The sequence below is a fragment of the Gavia stellata genome, chromosome 5, assembly GCF_030936135.1.
Source record: "Gavia stellata isolate bGavSte3 chromosome 5, bGavSte3.hap2, whole genome shotgun sequence".
In the NCBI taxonomy this organism is placed as follows: domain Eukaryota; kingdom Metazoa; phylum Chordata; class Aves; order Gaviiformes; family Gaviidae; genus Gavia; species Gavia stellata.
Window position 1 is genome coordinate 53,560,952 of NC_082598.1, and position 19,732 is coordinate 53,580,683.

The window sequence follows — 19,732 nt, forward strand, 5'->3', positions numbered from 1 at the left end:
GCTATAATGTTCAAAAAGCTAACACTTGTCTAAATGAGCTGTTCTTCTGTGCAAAGCCCCGCTTTTCCCCGAGCTAACAAGTTTCAGCTTTTTCCTAGTTTGCTAGGGGCGAGCTTTGCACGTCTCTCATTACGCTGAAGAAAACTAAAGCCTGTCTGCCAGTTGTTGCCAGTGCCTGTCCGTTTGCAGGGCTCTCCTCCCAGAGCTGGCTCAGGCGAGGAGAGGTGCGCAGCTGGGAGGCATGACATGCCCGCCTGTGCTCAGGGCACTGGCTGGTGCCTTGCAGCCAGGAGCACAGACTGGGCTTCCTCAGTCCTCCTCCTAAGGGCATGGGCAGGTTGAACAGCCCTGCTCTTCCTCCAGCCTTTCACTGCTTCAGGACCTTTCAGCCTGTTCTCGCCTCAGTTGTTGCTTGCCATCCAAGCCCTGAAGTGTAGCTGCTGGTTCCCATCACCTCTGCCTGTTTGCCCACTCCATCTCTCCATAGGGAGCTGAAAAGGATACAGTTTTCTGCCAGCTCCACAGTATATCAGTCCTAATGATGGAGGTTTGGGGAAGATTTTAATTAAAGTCAAAGCAGCAGTTCAGGAGCCAATCAAAATAATAATAATGCCAATTGTTTCTCAAGACTTAACAGTAAATCAAGAATTTCAAGCCTGCTCTTCGACTACTCTCTTGGAGACCACTGTTCATAAATGACCCTTTAGTAAGATTTCTTACAGGGAAGCAAAAGGAAAGTGAGAAACTGCCAGTTGAAGCTTTTCATGCTGATCTCATTTTTGTCTTTGAGGCTTAAAACATTCACAAGCACTGAAAGCTGATATTTATGAGTAGAGCTGTTGGGGGGGGGGGTGTCGCTTAAACAGCTCCTAGCCCATCACCAACATCTCTAGCTGTACTCCACCAGCTCCATGGAGATTCAGTAATCTGATATTTTTGGAAGTAATCACCTCCATGTATTTCTGCATTGTTCATTCTAAACCACATTCTTGCCTTTTGCTTTGTTTATAGAATTTTTTTATAGAAATTAACTATTTTTCCTTGTTTTCCAAGTAGTGCTTATGCAGTTCAGTGACAGAAAGTGCTGTTGAACTTGGAAGAACATCACTTTCTGTTATAACTTTGTTAAATTGTTCATCCATGTTCTGCTCTGTCTGGAGTACCATAAATCCCACTCATTTTTATGGGGTTCAGTGGATGCTGGTATGTGCCAAGTATAGAGACAAAGAAAGCGCAAAGGTGCAACCAAGGGTTTGACCTGCGTAACGCAATAGGAGAAAAGCTGTACTCCGCAGTCCGAAAAGCACAACGTATCTCTTTGGCAGCAGCAGAACTTGAACATCAGTGTCTTTGATGTAATGCCACTGAGGCCCAATAAGCCTCAAACACAGTGCCCATTTCAGAGGCTTCTGCAGAAAACCGCTCTGTAATAAACACCCAGCTGAAATAACTTTCTCAGATTTTGATGGGTAGCAATACTTTAAAGCCTTCATTCTAAGTCTTGCAATCCAGCCTAGAACTGTTTCTTTTCCCCTCCCCCCCCTTATATTTATAGCCAATTTTCTAGACAACATGCCCTTGCGAAGTTCTGGCAAGTTGAGCATGGAGACCAGAAAAGAAGATGGTGAGAGCACGGCACCTGCCCCTCCGCAGAAGAAGCTGTCCTGTCAGTGCCACCACCACTGTCCTGAGGACTCAGTCAACAGCACCTGCAGGTTTGTGGGATATATGTTTGGTGATAAAATATGGGAGAACCTATCTGTGGTAGCTCAGCAGTCCCAAGTCGGGTGTTGTAGTTTTTGTTTAAGCAGTAGTATGTAAACGAGTTGTTTATACATTGTGTCTAAAAATCAGAGGTAAGTTTTTTCCTAGATATCAGCTACATATTTACATTTTTATGTCAGGGTGTTTACATCTTTACAATTTCACATAATACTTGTATTAATTCATTGCATATGAAATATTCTGAAGGTAGGAGTTTGGTTTTAAAGGTGCATGCAGTTAATGAGGAGACTTAATGGAGATATATTGAAATGTCAGTAAATGCTTATAAATTTATAATTACTCTCTATGGACACCATTTATAAGAACCCTGCTCTTGGTGTGTGTCCTTGCAATAGCTGAGCTGTCTTTTGTATGTCCTCAAGGCTTTGATTTTTTTTCTTGCTTCCATGCTAAAAGGAAAGTGATCTTTTTCTTGAGGTGAAGTGTTGAGTATTTTCTTATATTAGCTATAGTCTTCTGTTTGATTTTGTGTTCAGAGTACTACAAACTTCTCATTTGGCTTGGATTCTCAGATCCTTCTGCCTCCCTGGGGGAGAGGCATGTCCTCCTGTGCACCATCCCCTGCAGCTCAGCCTTGGTCAGGCTTGCACTGCCACTGCCTGAAGCAGCAGAGGTGATGAGAGTACCTGTGGTGGGACCAAGCTGCTATTCCCTGCGCCCCAAAAGCGGCTCTTGCTGGACACATACTATTGCTGTTGAATGAGGGTAGTGGTCAAACACCTCTGTCTTGGCTGGAGGTGCATGTACAGTTTGCTTTAGCTGCAGCAAAGTAGGGCTGAGCTCTTCATGAGGAATTTAAACTTTTCTGCTTACTTAGAGCAGGGAGGATACTGGAGATCTTCACCATCGGCTATGGCCTGGTGGAGTTGTGGGAATGTGAGAAGCATGGAGGCGGGGCACAGATGTGAGCACAGCTGGACATGCCGGCTGGGTATGCAGTGCTGCTTGAGGTGAGACAGTCTAACATTGTGTCAGCTCTTCAAGGCAGTACATTAAGAAGATACACGGGGAAAGCCTAAGGTTGCTGAAGATACCGATGGCTTGGTTGGATTTTTGAGTGTTGTTTTGTAGCCTGACTTAATTCTGCCCAGCCTGCAGTTCCACACTGAAGCATATCAAAGTTCTGATGACAGCTGTAAATACCATTTCCCCTTTCTATCCTCTTCCTTCAAACCCATGCTCTAGCCAGGAGTTAGACCTAACTGCTCTCACATGGCAGTCAGTTTAGAAAGCTGTAAAACCCCTCTCTGATACCAATTTGCAGATCCCCTGCAGCATGAATCAGCTGTTTCCTCTTCCTGCCCAGCAAGAGCCCCTGCTTTCACACGTGCTGTCTCACACACACAGTAACAGGGAAGTTGCAGGTGACTTAAATCCATGAATTAGGAAGCACAAAGGGATCCATGTTAAGGAACCCACTGAACAAGGTTTATACCCCAGCTGGGTAGGCCTGCTGTTGCACATTGCTTCACAGGCATCAATGACATTAAGTATTTTTCATATTACCAGGAACTATGAGTAAATGACCTATTAAAATGGATTTGTGCATTTTCCCCTCACTGCGATACTTTAAAGAAACTCTCTTCAGAGTCCCACTTACAGTGTCAAATACCAAACTTGGTTTTAGGTGTTAATGCCCAAGGATAGGCAGTTAAGTAGTAAAAAACCACAAAATTATAACCCCTTTTGTCTTCATAATCTTTGCACATTTCAGGCTTGAACGTTCTACTTGAGTGACAAAATTATTTTTTCCAATTTAGACATCAAAATAATAATTGAAACTGAAATTTACCCAGCAAATATTAATCACTTTTCTGTCCAGGAAAATGGAAGCAGAAGACTTGCATTAGAGCTATTCCTCTTTCCTATCCTGTGCTGTCACCTGAGCAGTATCCACCTTGCCACTTGCCCAGTGAGCAACAGTGTAAGTGAAAATCGCTGAAGAGTTTGGAGTAATCCAAAACAAAAAATTCAAATTAACTTAAATTAAATACCCTGCCTTCATGGCTTGTCAGCAATATCCCTTTCAGGAGGGTGATCATTGCTGTGGCTCCCCCTGCCTTGGTGAGAGCTGCAGTGAGATACCAAGGACACAACACTCCTTGTTTTCCCTACATGTGCTTAACTGTTAGTCTGCAATGATTTGCTTCTTAAATTCCCTACTACATAGCTGAAATTATGGATGAAAAGTGAAGTGGGATGTTCCAGAGGGAAGAGGGTCCAAAATCTACTGTTGGGAAAGAGTAGTTATTAGGTCTCCGGTTGGCTGGCTGGGTTGAGACCAGGTTTCAAAAGATTTGACCAAGACCAACCAGGTTAGCAGGGATTATTCATTCCCCCTGTGTTTTGGGATCATCCTACCAGTCAGGCAGTAACTTTCATATTTCATCCTAGCCCGAACGAGTGTTGGCACATTTTTAAAGCACTCGGGAATTCTCACTGATCCTCACTATAAAGGAAGTTTCCCCATACTGAAGTCCAAGCATTATTGATCACACTGTGTTTGTCTGAAGACTAAATGAACTGCTGCAAATTAAAAGTTATTGCATTAATTATCTGCTTCCCTCAGATGTAGCAACTAAAAGCCTTTTACATTTTATGTTTAAAAAAAAATCAAACCTCTTGTCAGCTCTATCAGTCTGTTAAGCTTTGGGCTGTGCCTGGACCTGCAGAGCTTGGACCTGCCAGCCCTTCAGGGACAAGCCAGCATGTGCTGGGACACCCAAGGGCCTGACAGAGCCCTGACACCTGGAAGATTCACTGAGCACATCCATAGCCAGGGCTTGGGCTCTGGAGAGCATGGGGCACTGTCCCTATCGGGGCTCCCACCAAAGCAGGGAAGGTCTCTTGTGTGCCCAGGAGCAAGGGGGGCTCTGAAAGTTCAATGGGAAAGTGTTTCCAGCTGCGTTGAAATTGAAACTCTCAGAATAAAATAGCTAGTCCTAGTGAAATCACCATTAAAATTTCTCATAAAAGCAGTCTGCCATCCCACCTGAAGATTTTGCTCTGCTACCCCAGGTATTTATCTATTAAAGTGTAGATCCTGCCTGTAGTGCCAGTAGTTGGAATGTTTATACAAAAATGAGGACATCTGGTGGCCATTTAAAATCCTCTCCATGACTGTATTTTTAGAAATTTAAAAGTCAATATTCTTTAACCACATCTGTATCAAATCCTCTAACAACCTGCTGTGTTCCTAGGCAGAATTTTCCTTTCTTTATACTTCCACAGCTTAAGTCCAATAATACTTTAGGGAGCTAAGGATAACACTGCAGCTTAAAAGGCAGGTTGCTTTCTATATCAACAGAAAAGCAGTAGCTGTAGTTAGAGCTTGCTTTAAAACTGGGGCAATCCACAAGCACAACAAGTTTGGGAAGACTCATTAGAAGATCATCTCATCAAGAGAGGGTCAGTGCCAGGGAGCAGTGAAAGGGGGCCAAGCCAGGAGCTGAGGGTGATGCTGGGGCCAGCCATATCCTCACCCACAAGGACCCCCTTTCCCCAAGGGTACCTGAGCACAATGGGCAGAGTTGGCTCCCTCGATGGCCCTTCCCAGGGCTAGTAGTGATCTGGATCCGGGCAGGAGATGGGGCTGGAGACACACACTCCTGTACCATCACTTAGGGAGGGACACAATGCTCAGACCTGGGCTTAAATGGAGCCCCTGAGCAGGGGGCGTGTATGGGTGGGGGGTCCCAGATGGGGCCACTCCGGGCAATTGAAGCTCATTAGTGCGCTCAGGACCCTGACAATTAAGATCTTTGCAGAAGGTTTGTAATCCTCTGCTTGTAAAGGGTGTGTTAACCTGCAGCATGTTGAAACTTTGCTCTTCTTTCTGAGCATCTGTGCAATTCATAAAAGGCTTTCAGTAAAGAAGCTCAAAGCTGCTTTGAACACAACCAGGACCTTGTTTTACTGTTCCATTTCAAGCTTTGTGTGTACAAAGTGAATGCACGGGCAGTTGTGTCTAATCATAATTAATTGCATATTTTAAAAAGTAGTGTTAGATTTAATTGGCTTTGACTGTAATGGGATTGCAGTAAAGGCAGAGGCTCATTAGGTGCCTTGTTGCACTCTATTTTTCATTCACAAATAAATGCTGACAGTTTTAAAGATTGGGCTGATAGAGTTTATTTTCTTATGTATTGCCTACTGGTCTTGATTGTGTTTCTGCCCAACTGTGTCTTGAGGTAGCTTTGGTTATCTAAAGCAATAAAATAATTAAGTTGCTTTTTTAGTGTTACCAGAGGTGATAATTCACTTGAGTGATGTTATTTTCATTCTCCTGTTCTCCAGATGATAGGATTGAATTTTCTTTGTAATTTGGTATGTAGAAGGAAGACGACATCAACAGTGGGCCAAAGCACCGAGTTCAGGCAACTTGTCTTTTAAGCAACTTTAATTCTTAGGGTAAAGTTGAACATTTTCTGATAAAGCAGCTATGATGAGATCTTAAAAGTTAGCCTTTTGATTTTTTTGATGTTTATTTTTTAATGCAATCCTTTATACAGCGCTGTACCGGCAGCAGTTAGGTCCTCTTTGATGATTAAAACAAAAAAACAAAGGTCAACAGAGACAAATTCTTCCAAGCTCTAGTCTTTCCTTGCCCCCTCTGCCAGGGCCGTACGTCTCTTACGTGGCTCAGCAGGTGACTTCGCCCCAAGTTTTAAACTGAAACTCAATGTTCCCCTCCCACGCTTTTCAACTGCCTCAGAAATCCCTTGTTCTTAGTTTTGTTCAGGGCTTGCCCATTAGGTGTTTAATATAAACCTTAAGCTAAATAGTAATGCAAGTCCAGTCTCCCTGTACTGAGACCTGTTGCATTACTCTCAGTTTTTCAGCATGTGGGAGTACTTTGGTGTTACTGTGCAGAAAGTGCTGGAATACCTAAGACTTCCCTTGAGTATTGAATTTACTTACACCAAAAAAAATTCCAAAACATCAAATATCCATGTTAACTCTGTCCTAGCATTAAGAAGAAGCTACATCATACAAATGGAACTGCAGTGTAATCTTAAGGTCAAGTGAAAGAAAACATTTGGTCTGTTTAAATTTTGGAGACAAAAGAAAGGAATAAAAGAACAAGGGAAAAGGAAAAGAGGAAGATGAGTAGCTTTATTTTGACTATTTGCTTCTTCATAGCTCTCACATCTACTGAGATGGATTTTTGCCCATAAGGGAAAGGTGGTGCTACAGAGCCCTGGTAAAAATGCAGAGGTGCCTGTGCTTGGTGCTATTGCCATACCCCAAGTTGTGCTATTGCCATACCCCAAGTTGTGCGATTGGGTCTCTAGACCTGTCAAATCTCATATACTCAGCACGAAGCCTGGACAGTTTCTAGGGCTCTCCCTCACAGCTGGGCATAATGGCTAGTTTTCTGTGTTGTGACCCCACGTGTCAGGGAGAACTGTTTGATCTGATTTGTGATTTAGTAGAACAATGCAAGACATGTTTGGTGGGCCGGGTCATATCTCCATCCTGGGAGAATAGTATGGGCAGGTAGTATAAAGAAACTGTTGATTGATAGACCTATATATGATAGATGAAAAGATGCTCTGCTAGGATGCATTGGGTACCCTCCTGTCTCTCTCTGTGTCGGGTCATCACTGAGCACCCAGAAAGCCAAAAGGTACCATGCACAGCAGAGCGTGCGTGGTGGGACCAGCATCGCCATCTTGGAGACTAGTGTGGCCAGCAACCGTGGCCCGCTGTGAGCCAGCTGCTTTGCTTTGGTACACCTGTATGTCTCCCCTTGCCTTCAGAGTAGCTGTGCAAACATCTGAAGGTGCATCTGGCTCAACAACTGCGTAATGCTCTTCTCGCTTGGTTTCATGTTACTTCCCTGATGCACAGCCGCTAGCTATACTATTTTTTCTGAAAAATTAGCCTGTGTTGAACACATTTACAGTAACTCTTTGTTTTATGGATGGTGTCCAAAGACAGTGTTTTGCTAAATTTGGTCTTCCTCATCTTCCTTAAGTGAAGGATGCGACAAAATACGTGAATTAGATGCAGATTAGGAGTCAGCCAGTTTTTGAATTAGATTATTTCAGCCAGTCTTTACAGAAGAATATGAAGTTCCCAGTTTCTGTACATAATATAATCTAAAATTTTTTGATAATTTTTAAAAACAGTGCAGAAACTTGTCATGTTGCTTTGGATGGAAGTGAAAAGATGCTGTAGCTCTCTCTGATACCAAAACCAGGAGTATAAAGAAGAGGAGTGGGCAAAAATAATAATGCTCATATAGATTCAATTGCAAATAAAGATAAGGAATCTTTTCATCAAGTTATTTAACCCATCTATTTGTGATAGGCACTGAACAAGGGAAAGATGTTGCTTTTCCAAGTTCTATATTGGCATCCCTGGCTGCGTAGCATACACAGAGAGCAGGACAGGCAATCTTCAGCAGTCAAGTTTTGGTAGCTGGGGTATCGCATCTTCTGTGAGAAATGGCTCTTGGCCAGTGAGGACATCTGTGTGAGCAGCTGCAAAGCTGTTGGCCTCTGTTCCTCTCTTCTGACATTTAGTAAAGGGCTCAGTTAAGATCACCTCTTTCTTTCTGGTAATCTGTAATTGTCCAGCACCTTCTACATCAGCGTCTGTCAGTGTTTCCACTATTAACTCCCTCTATTTTCCTGGCATTTGACTTGGCTGTAAAAATTCACTCTTGGCAAATATGTGACATACCAAATCTGTGCTTATTAGTGATCACATCCAAAATGTATTTAATTGCTCTCCTGCACCATACTCAAATAAGATGATGCTTTAGTGGAAGAGGTTAGTGGATGTGTACGAGGAAGTATTCAGTAACATTAGGTTGAGTTCCTTCTTTACACAGCATTCACAGAATCAAATTATGCAGAATTCAAATTACAGAGTTTAAGTCATTCTATACTACAGATTTTTGCTAGGAAGTGGAGAATAGGTTTTCCGTATTGCTTTGTGTGTATCAGCGATGTACATATGTTTCTATTTGTGCAGTCACCAAAATAAACATAAAATTGGAGACGATGCAGACTTATCTGACTTGTTTCTGACTTGTTATACTAGAACAGTTTCATTTCTACCATAGGCAGGTACGAGGTAGGTTAATCAATAAAACAGGAGAGGTATGCCCTGCCCTTTACTTGCAGCGTGAGGTCCATCTGACAGCCTGTGAACCAGGAGAAGGGGGCGGGAGGGGGGGAGTGGGTAAGAAATACTTCTTTCTTTTCGGAAGAGTGCCTTCTACCTCTCGTCCAAACACCTGAGAAATTTTTAGTAAGAGAATGAGTTCTTACGTTGCATGAAAACTTTTTATTTTGTTTTTTTTCTTAGAGGTAGAAACAAGTGGTACCAATGTTTATTCTGCTCAGCATTGCCATTTTTAATTGTCTCACACTTTTCCTTCATTAATCTACCATTACTGTAAAGAACATGAATTATCCTCATTGTTGGAGCTTTATAACTTTTCTGTTTTGCTCTATCCAACCTAATTTTGTTTGTCTTTTTAAATTTGGAATAAAATTTCCAGAGGGACTAAAGTGCTCTAGAAGCCTGAATTTAATTTTCAGAAATGAGCTAAGAATCAGAGTCCCATGGCAAGTCAGAAAAAAAAAAGTCGTAAAACTGCTGACTTCCTGCTTCTTTTTTTCCCTTTTGCAAAAAATTTGACTTTTCCTTCCCCTGCTTTCCTTTGGTGAACTGAGCATTTTGATTTTTGCTGGGGACTGTTAGCTGTGGAGTTCATTTTTGTGTTTCACTTGATTGCAATTTATTGTTTTGTTGCTCTGTCCCCTGGGTTAAACTTACTCATTACTTTGAATCAAAGGCACCATGCAAACAAATAAAATCTAATCTAATATTCTACTCTAATGGATTCCTTACAGTCTCTCTTCTTGGCAATCCTATTGTTCCTATCTTTTAAGCTTAAGCAATGAAATCAAGGTGGTTGTTGCCCAGAAGGGTTGCTGTCTCCCTTGCCTTGCTCGTATGCGCAATGTCAAAGAAGGGTAGAAGTCATGGCTTGCTTCTCCGAGAAGGTAATTTGTAATGTGCAACTGGTTACTTTTCAAATCCAGAAGTCAATAACCCGTGATAGATTGTTATTGGAAGTAATAAGCTTACTGTGGCTAGACCCTGCACCACTAATATAAAAATATGCCACAGCAAATGTTTGACATGATCCTATCCAGTATCTCTCTGTCGTGTAGCTAATACTTACAAATTGTGTTTATCTCTTATATGTGTAACTGTGCCTCTTGTTTCCTACATCTTTATTGCCTTTGCTGTTGTTGCTCTGTTAGACTCTCCTTTCATTCAAGTAAGGAGCAAATCATCTGAAATTTTGCTGTGTTTAAATTTTCTAATCCTTTTTTCTTTTTATTTCCTTGTTTTAACTGAGTTTGTTTCTTCTCTTCTGAAAAATACTCATTGCACGTAATAACCAGTGTTATTTCCCTGGGGAAATAACAAAATATTTTATTTTTATGTGACTTAAATGTCTTATATTAAAGAGTTTTTTCTCTATTTTTGGATCCTCTTCCTGCAGATCAGTCAATTTGTGTTTCTTACACATGTTACGTATCTCCCTCAGAGTGCTGAGAAATTAATGTACAGCAGTCTCAGTAAAATGCAGCCTCCCTTTTTGTGCCCTCCTCCCCCTCTTTCCCTAGCATTCAGGCATTTGACCTTCATTGAGGAAGGGCATTTATCACCAGCACCATCTAGCCATCTGTTAGTATACTTGTCCTCCCTGGTGCACATTCTTGTAAACGGAAGCATTATGGATCACTTTAGGCTTATAACCCGAGTAAACAGTTATGAAGGATGTTGATGATAACTCAAGGACTCACACACAAGAGTGTCGCAGTTTGTAATATGGTTAAAACAGGAATCACAAATCACTCTTAATAATATTTTACGTTTAGTGTCTCAAAAATGTTTCTTTCTTCAGGTGTCCACCATGGTGCAAATATCCATGCCTTGTTCCCACGCACAAGGCAGACCTGCTGTAGCATTGATGCTTGCGTTTGTATAGGTCTCCAAAGTCTTAACACACTAATGACCATAGGCGGAGAATTGAGATGTTTGTTAGTGGGGTGTATAGCTGTGAAATGTTGGAAAGGTAAGTGTGTCAACTCCAAGGCAGAGCCTCCTTTGTGTGTGGAAGAGCTGGTCCGCAGCGCTGTTGGCTGTTGGACTGCATTGCGTGAGGTTGCCTTGGGTGCCTGAGCCTTCCAGCCTGCCTTAGTACGTCGATTTGTTAATGGCAGTTTTGCCATTTGCAAAGTTTAAGACTATATTCAGCAGCACATTTTTTACTTCAGAGCCTTTTCCTGATTCATTCTTTGCAATCCGCAGCACCGATGGCTACTGCTTCACCATAATAGAAGAAGATGAGTCTGGTGGACATTTAGTCACCAAGGGATGTCTTGGATTGGAGGGCTCGGACTTCCAGTGTCGGGTAAGAAAGCATTTGCTGCCAGAGTGTCGCTTGGCTTTTTGATAGCTTTCAACTGAAGTGCGGTCAACAGACAATACTATGTCCATGTTTTTCACTTCTGTTCATTTGGCAGATAGTTGCTCCGCATTGATTGCTGAGGGGAGTGCATTTGTATCCCCGAATGGTGATATTATAGCTGCTCCTAACAATAACTTAAGTTTTTGGTTTTGGCAGTGCTGTTACTAGCAAGACTCCCGCTCAGAGGAAGTTTCAATTTAGAGAAATGCATTCTAATTCCTGAAGTCTCCACGGTAGCTAAAGTTAGTTGGGATGTTATTGGGTGGACCGCAGCAACTGTTATTTCTTACATGCGGTTGCACTTTGGTTTTGGCTTTCTGGTGCCAGAAATTCCCTTCAAGTACAGTGATCACCTGACGGAGAGCAAATCTCACTGCAGGAATGGAAGGGGTATGGGCAATGGAGCAAGGTGGCTCTAAAGTGTTTGCCTTTCCTAACATTAACCTTAAATGATTTTACACGAGTACAGGAACAGTCTAACCGTCAAGGTCCGTGGAAGGTATTTTACCTAGCTTCCCATGAAAGCAGAAGCATCAGCTAAATTAGTCCACCCAGAATTCCTGTATTATTCTGGCTAAACTGTTTTGAATAGCCACGTTAACTTATCTTTGTAATATAAGTCTAACTGATGGACCTATGTGACTTTCACCATTCTGTCTTGCACCATTGGAGTCAATCAGTCCCTTCTGCAGCACTAGGGCACCAGCAGAAATACGTTAGGGGTGAATTCATCTCTTAATTGTCTAGGTGAAATGTTGCTGGATACGCTCGGTGGCGTATCTTACTTCACACATCCTAAAAATCTGTAACAGACTGCAGTCCAGCTAGCAAGCACATCTTTCTCTCAAGTGCCGGAATGACCGTGTGTATTTACAACACAGATAATTACTTTGTCTTCTATCAAATTGTTTGTTGCAGGACACCCCTATTCCACACCAAAGAAGATCTATTGAATGTTGCACAGGCCAAGATTACTGTAACAAACACCTTCACCCTACACTGCCACCACTGAAAAATCGAGGTAAGGGGAAGTAAATCCAGTCCCAGACTGATCTTTTCCTGCTGTTGCTCTTTGTGCCTTAGGAAGAAACAAAGCCAAAACCAAAGCACCCCCCTCCAACTGCACGTGATTAGAGAGGTAAACTGCATTTAACAGTATCGCTGAATTCCTGTTGGTCGTGCGGGGAGCGGTGCCTTGACCCGTGGTTGCTGATACTTGCTATTATTCCTATTGCATACATGCAGTGGGCGCCAGATGCATGAGAGTCGCACGATGCTGTCCTAGCACAGACCTGCTGGCTATCAGTGATCATCCCAAAGACTTAGGTTAGTCGTGGCAGAGGATGCCTCTTGCTGTGTATGTTTTTAGACCGATAATAACATTGAATCCTCTTTCTAGTCCCTGCAACATGCATTACTGTTGTTCATAATTCCACACGCATCTGGGACCAGGTCTCCAGTGGTTAATCAGTCAGTTCAAGTTGACTGAAGTCCATTAAGCTTTTCTTATTTAAAAGACCTGATAATCCAGCCCTAGGACAATAACTAGTCACTAAAGCGGATTTTCTACTTGAAAAATGTAGCTGAAGATAGAATGTAGAGTAAGAACTCATGCACTGATTTTTTTATTTTATTTCTCATTTGAGAACAAATGGATGTGTATTAGTTTAGTAGATTCTGGGGCAAAGTTTTAGCTTTTTTGTTTGTTTGTTTAAACATCACTTTCTGAAAGTTGGTAAAACTATTTTGGCTGGATGTTACAGAATACATTTTATAGAAATGTATTCCTAAGTAAGTGTAAATTCATCCACATAAACTCTTGACATTGGCAGCAATGAGCAATGTTTGTGGTGGTCAGCATGGAGTTTAGTCTGTGAGAGTCAGTTTAAAGTCACAGGAGAATTTGTAATTGTGGCATTCTGAGTTGAAAATCCAGATCAGCGTGCAGATGCACTCTTAGTTACACAAACAGCAGATACTTACACAAATGCATGCTCAGAGAAAGCCTTCACTCATGTAAGCTGTTCCCTTCACGCCTGTGAAATTCTGCACAGATGGGCTGCAGAATCAGGCCTATGGAGAGTAGTATGTAAATGTTTCGCTGTTTACTAGCAAGCCATTAAGTCAGTGAAACCTCATAAAATTCTGCCTTCCAACATAAGAGTTATGTACTATGTTGGTTTTTTCATTTTAAAAAGTTCTTTAGACTGTGAGAGAAGCTCCAAAAGGAAGTCAATATTTGTTCACACTTACTTAGTATATCAATAAATTTCATTTCAGTTTGGAAAACACTGCCATGATTTCTTCTTGCTGCTGACTGAGTTTATTCTACGTTAAAACTACTTAAAAATACTGAACCAATGCCTAACACTAGACATCTGCCTTATTAAGATTTTAGTTATTTGGACATACTATCTCCTACTTATACAAAAAGCAATAAAACAAGCTTTCGGTAGTGGCAGAAGTTGTTTGGATCGATGTTGGTTTTGCTATGTGTCTATATAGGGTAAATAAAGCATCACTTGGGCACCGTGGTGGCAGACCCATTAAATAGCAGAGAGAATATTTGTTGAAAGAAAAATTTCATAGAGTTGGAACAGGATTCTAGCTGCTCTATGTTGCAAAGTTGTCTATTTTAGCACGACGAACAAAAGGCGGTGTATTCATTCAACATATTCTGAAGACTTTGGTTTGAAATAAGCTCTCCCACTGCTGGTATCCTGATAGTATATTGTGGAAATACATTTCAGGACTTGCTTCGTTAAATGTGGCTGGACAGGGCTGAAGTCAGCACCTTTATTAAAGCCTTAAGTAAATATGTCATCCTTGGTGCCAGGCCTGTTTTAATTTGTCATTGCTGTATCCTACTATGAAAGCTCAGAAAAAAGACATAGTTCGAACTGTAGATTCTCACTGCAACCGGGTACAAATACTGTGTACAAATACATGCTACTGCCAGTGCCCAGTGCTATGGCTGTGATCATTGTGTCTTTTGGAAACATTCAGGTTAGGCTGTGATTGACTGTTAGAATTGTACATCAAATTTAACATAAACTTTAAGTACAAAGAAAGAGAAGATGAACTTAAAAATAAGCTTCTAGGAACAACCTTCTGACCTCCAGGATTCCATGAAAAATATGTATGTTCCTTAGCATTTAAAAAACAAACAGCAATTTGGCTTCTGATGAACTTACGTCCGAGGTCGTATCTCATGGGAAACAGAGTCTAGGGAGAGCATCCAGCTGCAGGTCAGAGGTTGCTGAACTGCAAATTAACCTATGCACCAAGGTACCGTCTACAAAGGCAAGCGACTTGTGTTCTCAAAGTGCTTTTCCAGACCTGGTGTGTTCTGGAAACTGGGTTTTACCCCCTCGCCATGAAAAGAAAGGAGGACCACATACATGAAAGTGGGATTTAACACTGGTAAAGCAAGGCTTGTTAAGCAAGATGGAAGAAACAACAGCTAAGCCTAAGTTTTGAGCTCATCTCAGTACAGAACTAGCAGGATAAAATACCCCAGAGAAACCATGAAGTCCTCATCCCAGCTGTACATCTGTCTTACTAAGGAAATGAGAGTCATAATTGGGTCTGATACAACACCTCTGCTTTAAACAATAAAAGATATTCCTGGAAATCCCAGCGAAAGCGCAGGCTGAGACCAGTCGAAAGGAGAAATATATCTTTACTGATTTAGAGCCTATATAAGCAGAAGTGGTGGTGCCACCGTGTCTGGCTCCCTGCCTGTAGAGCTAGTGATGAATGGGCAAGGGAATGATTGGAGGAATGATGGGGTTTGATGTGTGCGCACAGTCTCCACGCCTCAGATTTCACTGCAGTTTTTACTCGGATAACCGTAACGTTGTGAACTGGAGGGACCTGGGGAGGGAGGAGAACCTCCTCTCCCTTTGATACGCTGAATTCTCCCTTGAACCTGCTGGGTGGCATTTTCAATGCACTCCTCAGCACGATCCGTTGGATGGCAGAGTGAGGGGAACGAGTGGTGGAGGAGGGGGAAATCATGGGAAAATAACCGACAGGCAGCTTGGTACCTTCCTTTTGTTGCCATCTCTCCCTTTCTGCGCTGCTCATCACTGGCACCAGCACACAGCACTGTTTTCGTACAACCTGAAGCTGCTAACGTGCCGTTTGCTGGGCTTTGCTATTAGCAGCCATCCAAGGTATGTGAAGAAGCTTCCCAAACCAACCGCATGTTTGTTCTGCGCTCCCCTCACCACGCACCGTAATCGCTCACTGCTGCCTCCGTGGAAGCTACTGCTTGTTCTCATGACCCCGCTGCTTGGCATGCTGCAGTTGCCAAGTAACATAACACTAAAAAGCACAGCGCTGGACTTCGTAGAGGACCGAGCATCTCCATCACGCAAACTGGCACCAACTGGTACCCACCGCAGTCTCCACCACGGAGCCCACGAGCCAGTGATGAAGCAGCCCCACAGCTGAGCTGCCCCATCCCTCCACCTGGCCAAGGAGGTGCTGAAAACGGTGCAGGGAAAGGGAGGTTTGTCCTGCTGCTCTGTGGGGAACAGCACGGGCTGTAGGAGAGAAGTGTTGATCTCCAGCAGCACCAGCCTGGCTCAGTTTAGCAGAACAAACTGACATTGCTGGTCTAAGAATGGGGGCATGCTTTTAATCTTGTGTTGTCCACGTGCCAGCGGGTTTATGAAGTCCTCAAGTGAGCAAGCAAATGAAATTCTGCCAAAATGCTTTGAAAATGCAGGAAGTATTTGAAAGGTGAGACAATAGCTCACTTATCGTCAGTATTGCCTCTCGTCATACGTAGCCAAATAAATATAAAGACATACGGAAGTTATTCTACTCTCCTGTGAGAGCCAGTTACATGCCCATGCTGTGTCGTGAGCTAAAGCTCTGTTAGCTGAGTTCATCAGCATGGGGGACATCGCCTACTGCCAGAGCGTAAGCATCGCTGCTGCTGCAGTCTGCATCCGCCGCTCCCAGCACGGAGATCAAGACACATTCCTCTATGTCTTGCATGCTTTCCTTGCACTTGCTTCACATAATTGCATTCGGGTACCAAAAAATTTTGCAGTGTTGGAGCCTGAAGTTTGTTTCAGAGCTACACAACGCTTCCAAAATGCCTTCTGGCCTCTGGGAAAATCAAACTGCGTTTATTTACTTTTCTGAATGTCAGAAGCCCATTAGAAACATTGAACACAGGGTTTGGATCATTTAAATCCAAAAAATGATCGGAATTTGATTCAAGATTTCAGCATCTTTATCATCCCTCTCCCAATTGTACATACTCGGGCACACGCAGGCAGCATGAACATTATGGGTGCTTTACAAGTTCTGGTAGTGTTGTGTCTGTGTAAATGCGCAGACTTCCATGGCTTTAATGTCTAGCATACACAAGTATGAGCAAGATCTGAGTTGCTCCCTCTGTGTCTGACATCAGCCTTCATTACTGCTAAGTACAAAAGCCCAACTTCCATCGTGGCTCACTCTGTGAAGTGGGAAAACCCTTGCTGTGGACAGGTATGCAGGTTTCTCTCAAGTATAAAATCCCACTATATGGTCTGTGTGCTCTGTGCATCCTCTCCTCAGCTGATGGGCTGCAACATCTTAAACTGTTACAAACCACACATTTTAGAGGGAGATGGCTGGCCGACACAGGCTGCTTACAAAGCATGAGCTAGAGCCCTTAGCCCTGCCGAGCAGCCTCCGCGAGAGAGGGCTGCATTCCCCGGTGGGCTCTCGGTTTCGGCTCGCGGCTCCCTTGGAGTGGCAGGCCAGGTAGAAATCTGCTGCGGCAGGGAGAATGATGGGCTCCAGTGTTTTCCTGATAGACATCGTGACCGTGTCCCCTTTCAAAGGCATTGGCTGTGTCTTGAATGTTTACATTGTTAATGCTCCCGGAGCAGGTAATGGCAAGCTAAAACATGACCAGTGTGATCAAAAGGTGTGTTAGTAGGCAGTCTCTGTTTGTAGTGGAAAGGGGAAGGAAAGAAACAGTTTGGGGGCAAAAACAGAAGGAGAAACTGGATCTTTAAAATAAAAGGGCCTGACAGTAAACCGAGAGTCCCTTAGGAATCTCCTTGTCTCATTACCCTTGTAAATCTGAAACGTAATAGTGCCGTTCCAGGATGAGTCGATACGGATAGATTTCTTGCATTTTACGATGTGTTCGGCATGAGTGTGAAAGATGCAAGACAGCGAGGTTGGGAGAGCTTCAGAAAGCATAGTCCTCATTTGCCTTACACCAGATAGCAACTTTGGGAAAGCAGTGTGTGTGTGTGTGTCTGCGTGCCGAAATACCATAATTTTGAGACTTTGAGGGGTGGGGGATGTTGAAGAAGAATAGTTCTTGCTTTCTTTGTTTTTCAGCAGAGGAGCAAGCATGAAGGTCAGACTTGCTTGCCTGAGTTGAGAATACAAATTTGGACATTAATGGTGTACTTTAAAGGAGAATATGAGTCTCCCATGCAAAGATTGACTGAAACATTGTAATAGTTCTTACATAACAGCATTTTCTACGAGTTATTTGACGCATTTCATTTTCAAAGTGTTGTACAGAAGAGCTGCTGGAAGGGTAGTTTTGCCCACCAGCATAGGAAGGACTTGCTGGCACACAGGGCTGCTATAGAGCAAATGGAGGAGAATATTCCTGTTCAGGTGTTTAGAACAAGATCCGAGAGACAGATTATTCTGCAGTGATGGAAATATACTTTCAAGGCCTCTTGGGAGCTGGATGGTCTGCTGTGTCTTCCCTCCTAGGATAAATGCAATTATTCATTTTTTTTTTTATATATTAACTGCTCGAGTAAGAGTGATTTAAGATAGAGGCAGTAATTTTTGTATGTCCTGGCTGACCGCTTAGGTTAAGACACAGAGCTACAGGTCTTAATTGATTTTCATTCAGAGCCAAACAGGGAATTGCAAATCAAGGCGATGTTTTGCCTGAGTGAAGGCTGAAAACTCAAGCAGGCTTTTGGAGGTGCCGGTTCTGCCCTGGTCAGTGAGGGTCGAAGAGGAAGCATGCAAAACGCCTGGGGAATCCAGGGGTATCTTGCACAGGACTTCAGTAGAAAAGGAAGGAAAAGATCTTGTGCTCGCTGCACTTTTTAAGGCGTGTGTGTCTTTTGATACTAACTTTGTACCACCTCCCTTCCCAAATTTTCCACCTTCCTTGTTTTTAACCCCAGACTTTGCTGAAGGAAACATTCACCATAAGGCCCTGCTGATCTCGGTGACTGTTTGCAGCATACTTCTGGTGCTTATCATCATATTCTGCTACTTCAGGTAAATAAGGAATACTTTACCAGCTTGTTAATGTTCCTCCAACATTTATGTTTTTATAGACTTAGGAATTTGAAAAAAATGAAGTGGACCTTAAGGAAAAGAAATGAGAAACTGTAATTTTATGTTGAGGAAAAATGTGTATTTTATTCATGCTAGTCACAGGTATACCTGTGTGTAGCATCTTTTGCCCAACGTTCTAAAAAACCATTCAGGTAGAAGCACAGATTATTCTTTACTGAGTCTAAGAAAGCCACAGGACAAATTTTATATAGGGTAAATAAGCCTAAGGCTTCTAAATGTGTTTATGCGGTGAAGAACTGATCATAAAAAAGAGACGGATACAGGAATGTAAGTAAATATGTTTATATTATGTTTAAATAATTTGTCACATTTTTTGAATAGTCCCAGAACCCATGACCTTACCTCCTCTGGCTCCTGAAAGATCCACTGCAGTCAGTAGAATAAAACTGTGTATTTACTTGGTCTGAGTTTTAAACATATTTAAGTTTCTGAAAGAAAAACATTTGGTTGCTTTGCAAACTTACACCAGATTGCATGGTCTTCGAGTTTTCTACTTAGAGTTTTGATGCTGAAAACAGTTGCTAAAAATAAAATAGAAAATTTTGGGCAGTGAGTCCAGCATATTCCTCAGGGAAGCAGAGGAAGCTGTGAGTCTAGAAATGAAGCAAACGTGAAGGATGATGTGCGTTATTCATTGCACGTGTGTTCATTGTATTCAAAGCTAATTTCACTTCCATGTAAAACGGCAGGTACAAACGCCAAGAGACGAGGCCCCGCTACAGCATCGGGCTGGAGCAGGATGAGACCTACATTCCCCCTGGAGAGTCCCTGAAGGATTTGATCGAGCAGTCCCAGAGCTCAGGGAGCGGCTCCGGGCTCCCTCTCCTGGTAAGGAAGCACTATTATTTTAATGCAAGTTTAAAAGGCAAAAATGAGTAGAAGACAAAATGAGGCACAAGAAATTCTATATATGTGTCCTCAGTTGTTGTTCTAGGTTTTTTTTCTCTCCCAGAAATGACAAGGATTTAAGCTGGAGAACAGCTGCTTTAGAAGCGGGAGACTTTTTTCATGTAGATTAGGTCAAAAAAGCTTAGGGTTTTTTTTTTTTTTATCTCAGCTCATTTCTTATTTTAGATACCGATGGAT

General features: G+C 42.6%; 1 protein-coding gene across 1 annotated transcript in view; it reads left to right on the forward strand.

Annotated features, from left to right (window-relative positions):
* The first annotated feature begins 1,563 nt into the window (after positions 1-1,563).
* BMPR1B (bone morphogenetic protein receptor type 1B) overlaps positions 1,564-19,732 on the forward strand; it is a 32,840-nt gene continuing 14,671 nt past the window's right edge. The window contains exons 1-5 of the mRNA XM_059817366.1: positions 1,564-1,715; positions 11,131-11,233; positions 12,209-12,311; positions 18,469-18,565; positions 19,336-19,474. Coding sequence (XP_059673349.1) covers positions 1,573-1,715; positions 11,131-11,233; positions 12,209-12,311; positions 18,469-18,565; positions 19,336-19,474 — 585 coding nt within the window. The 5' untranslated portion in view covers positions 1,564-1,572. The remainder of the gene's footprint in view (positions 1,716-11,130; positions 11,234-12,208; positions 12,312-18,468; positions 18,566-19,335; positions 19,475-19,732) is intronic.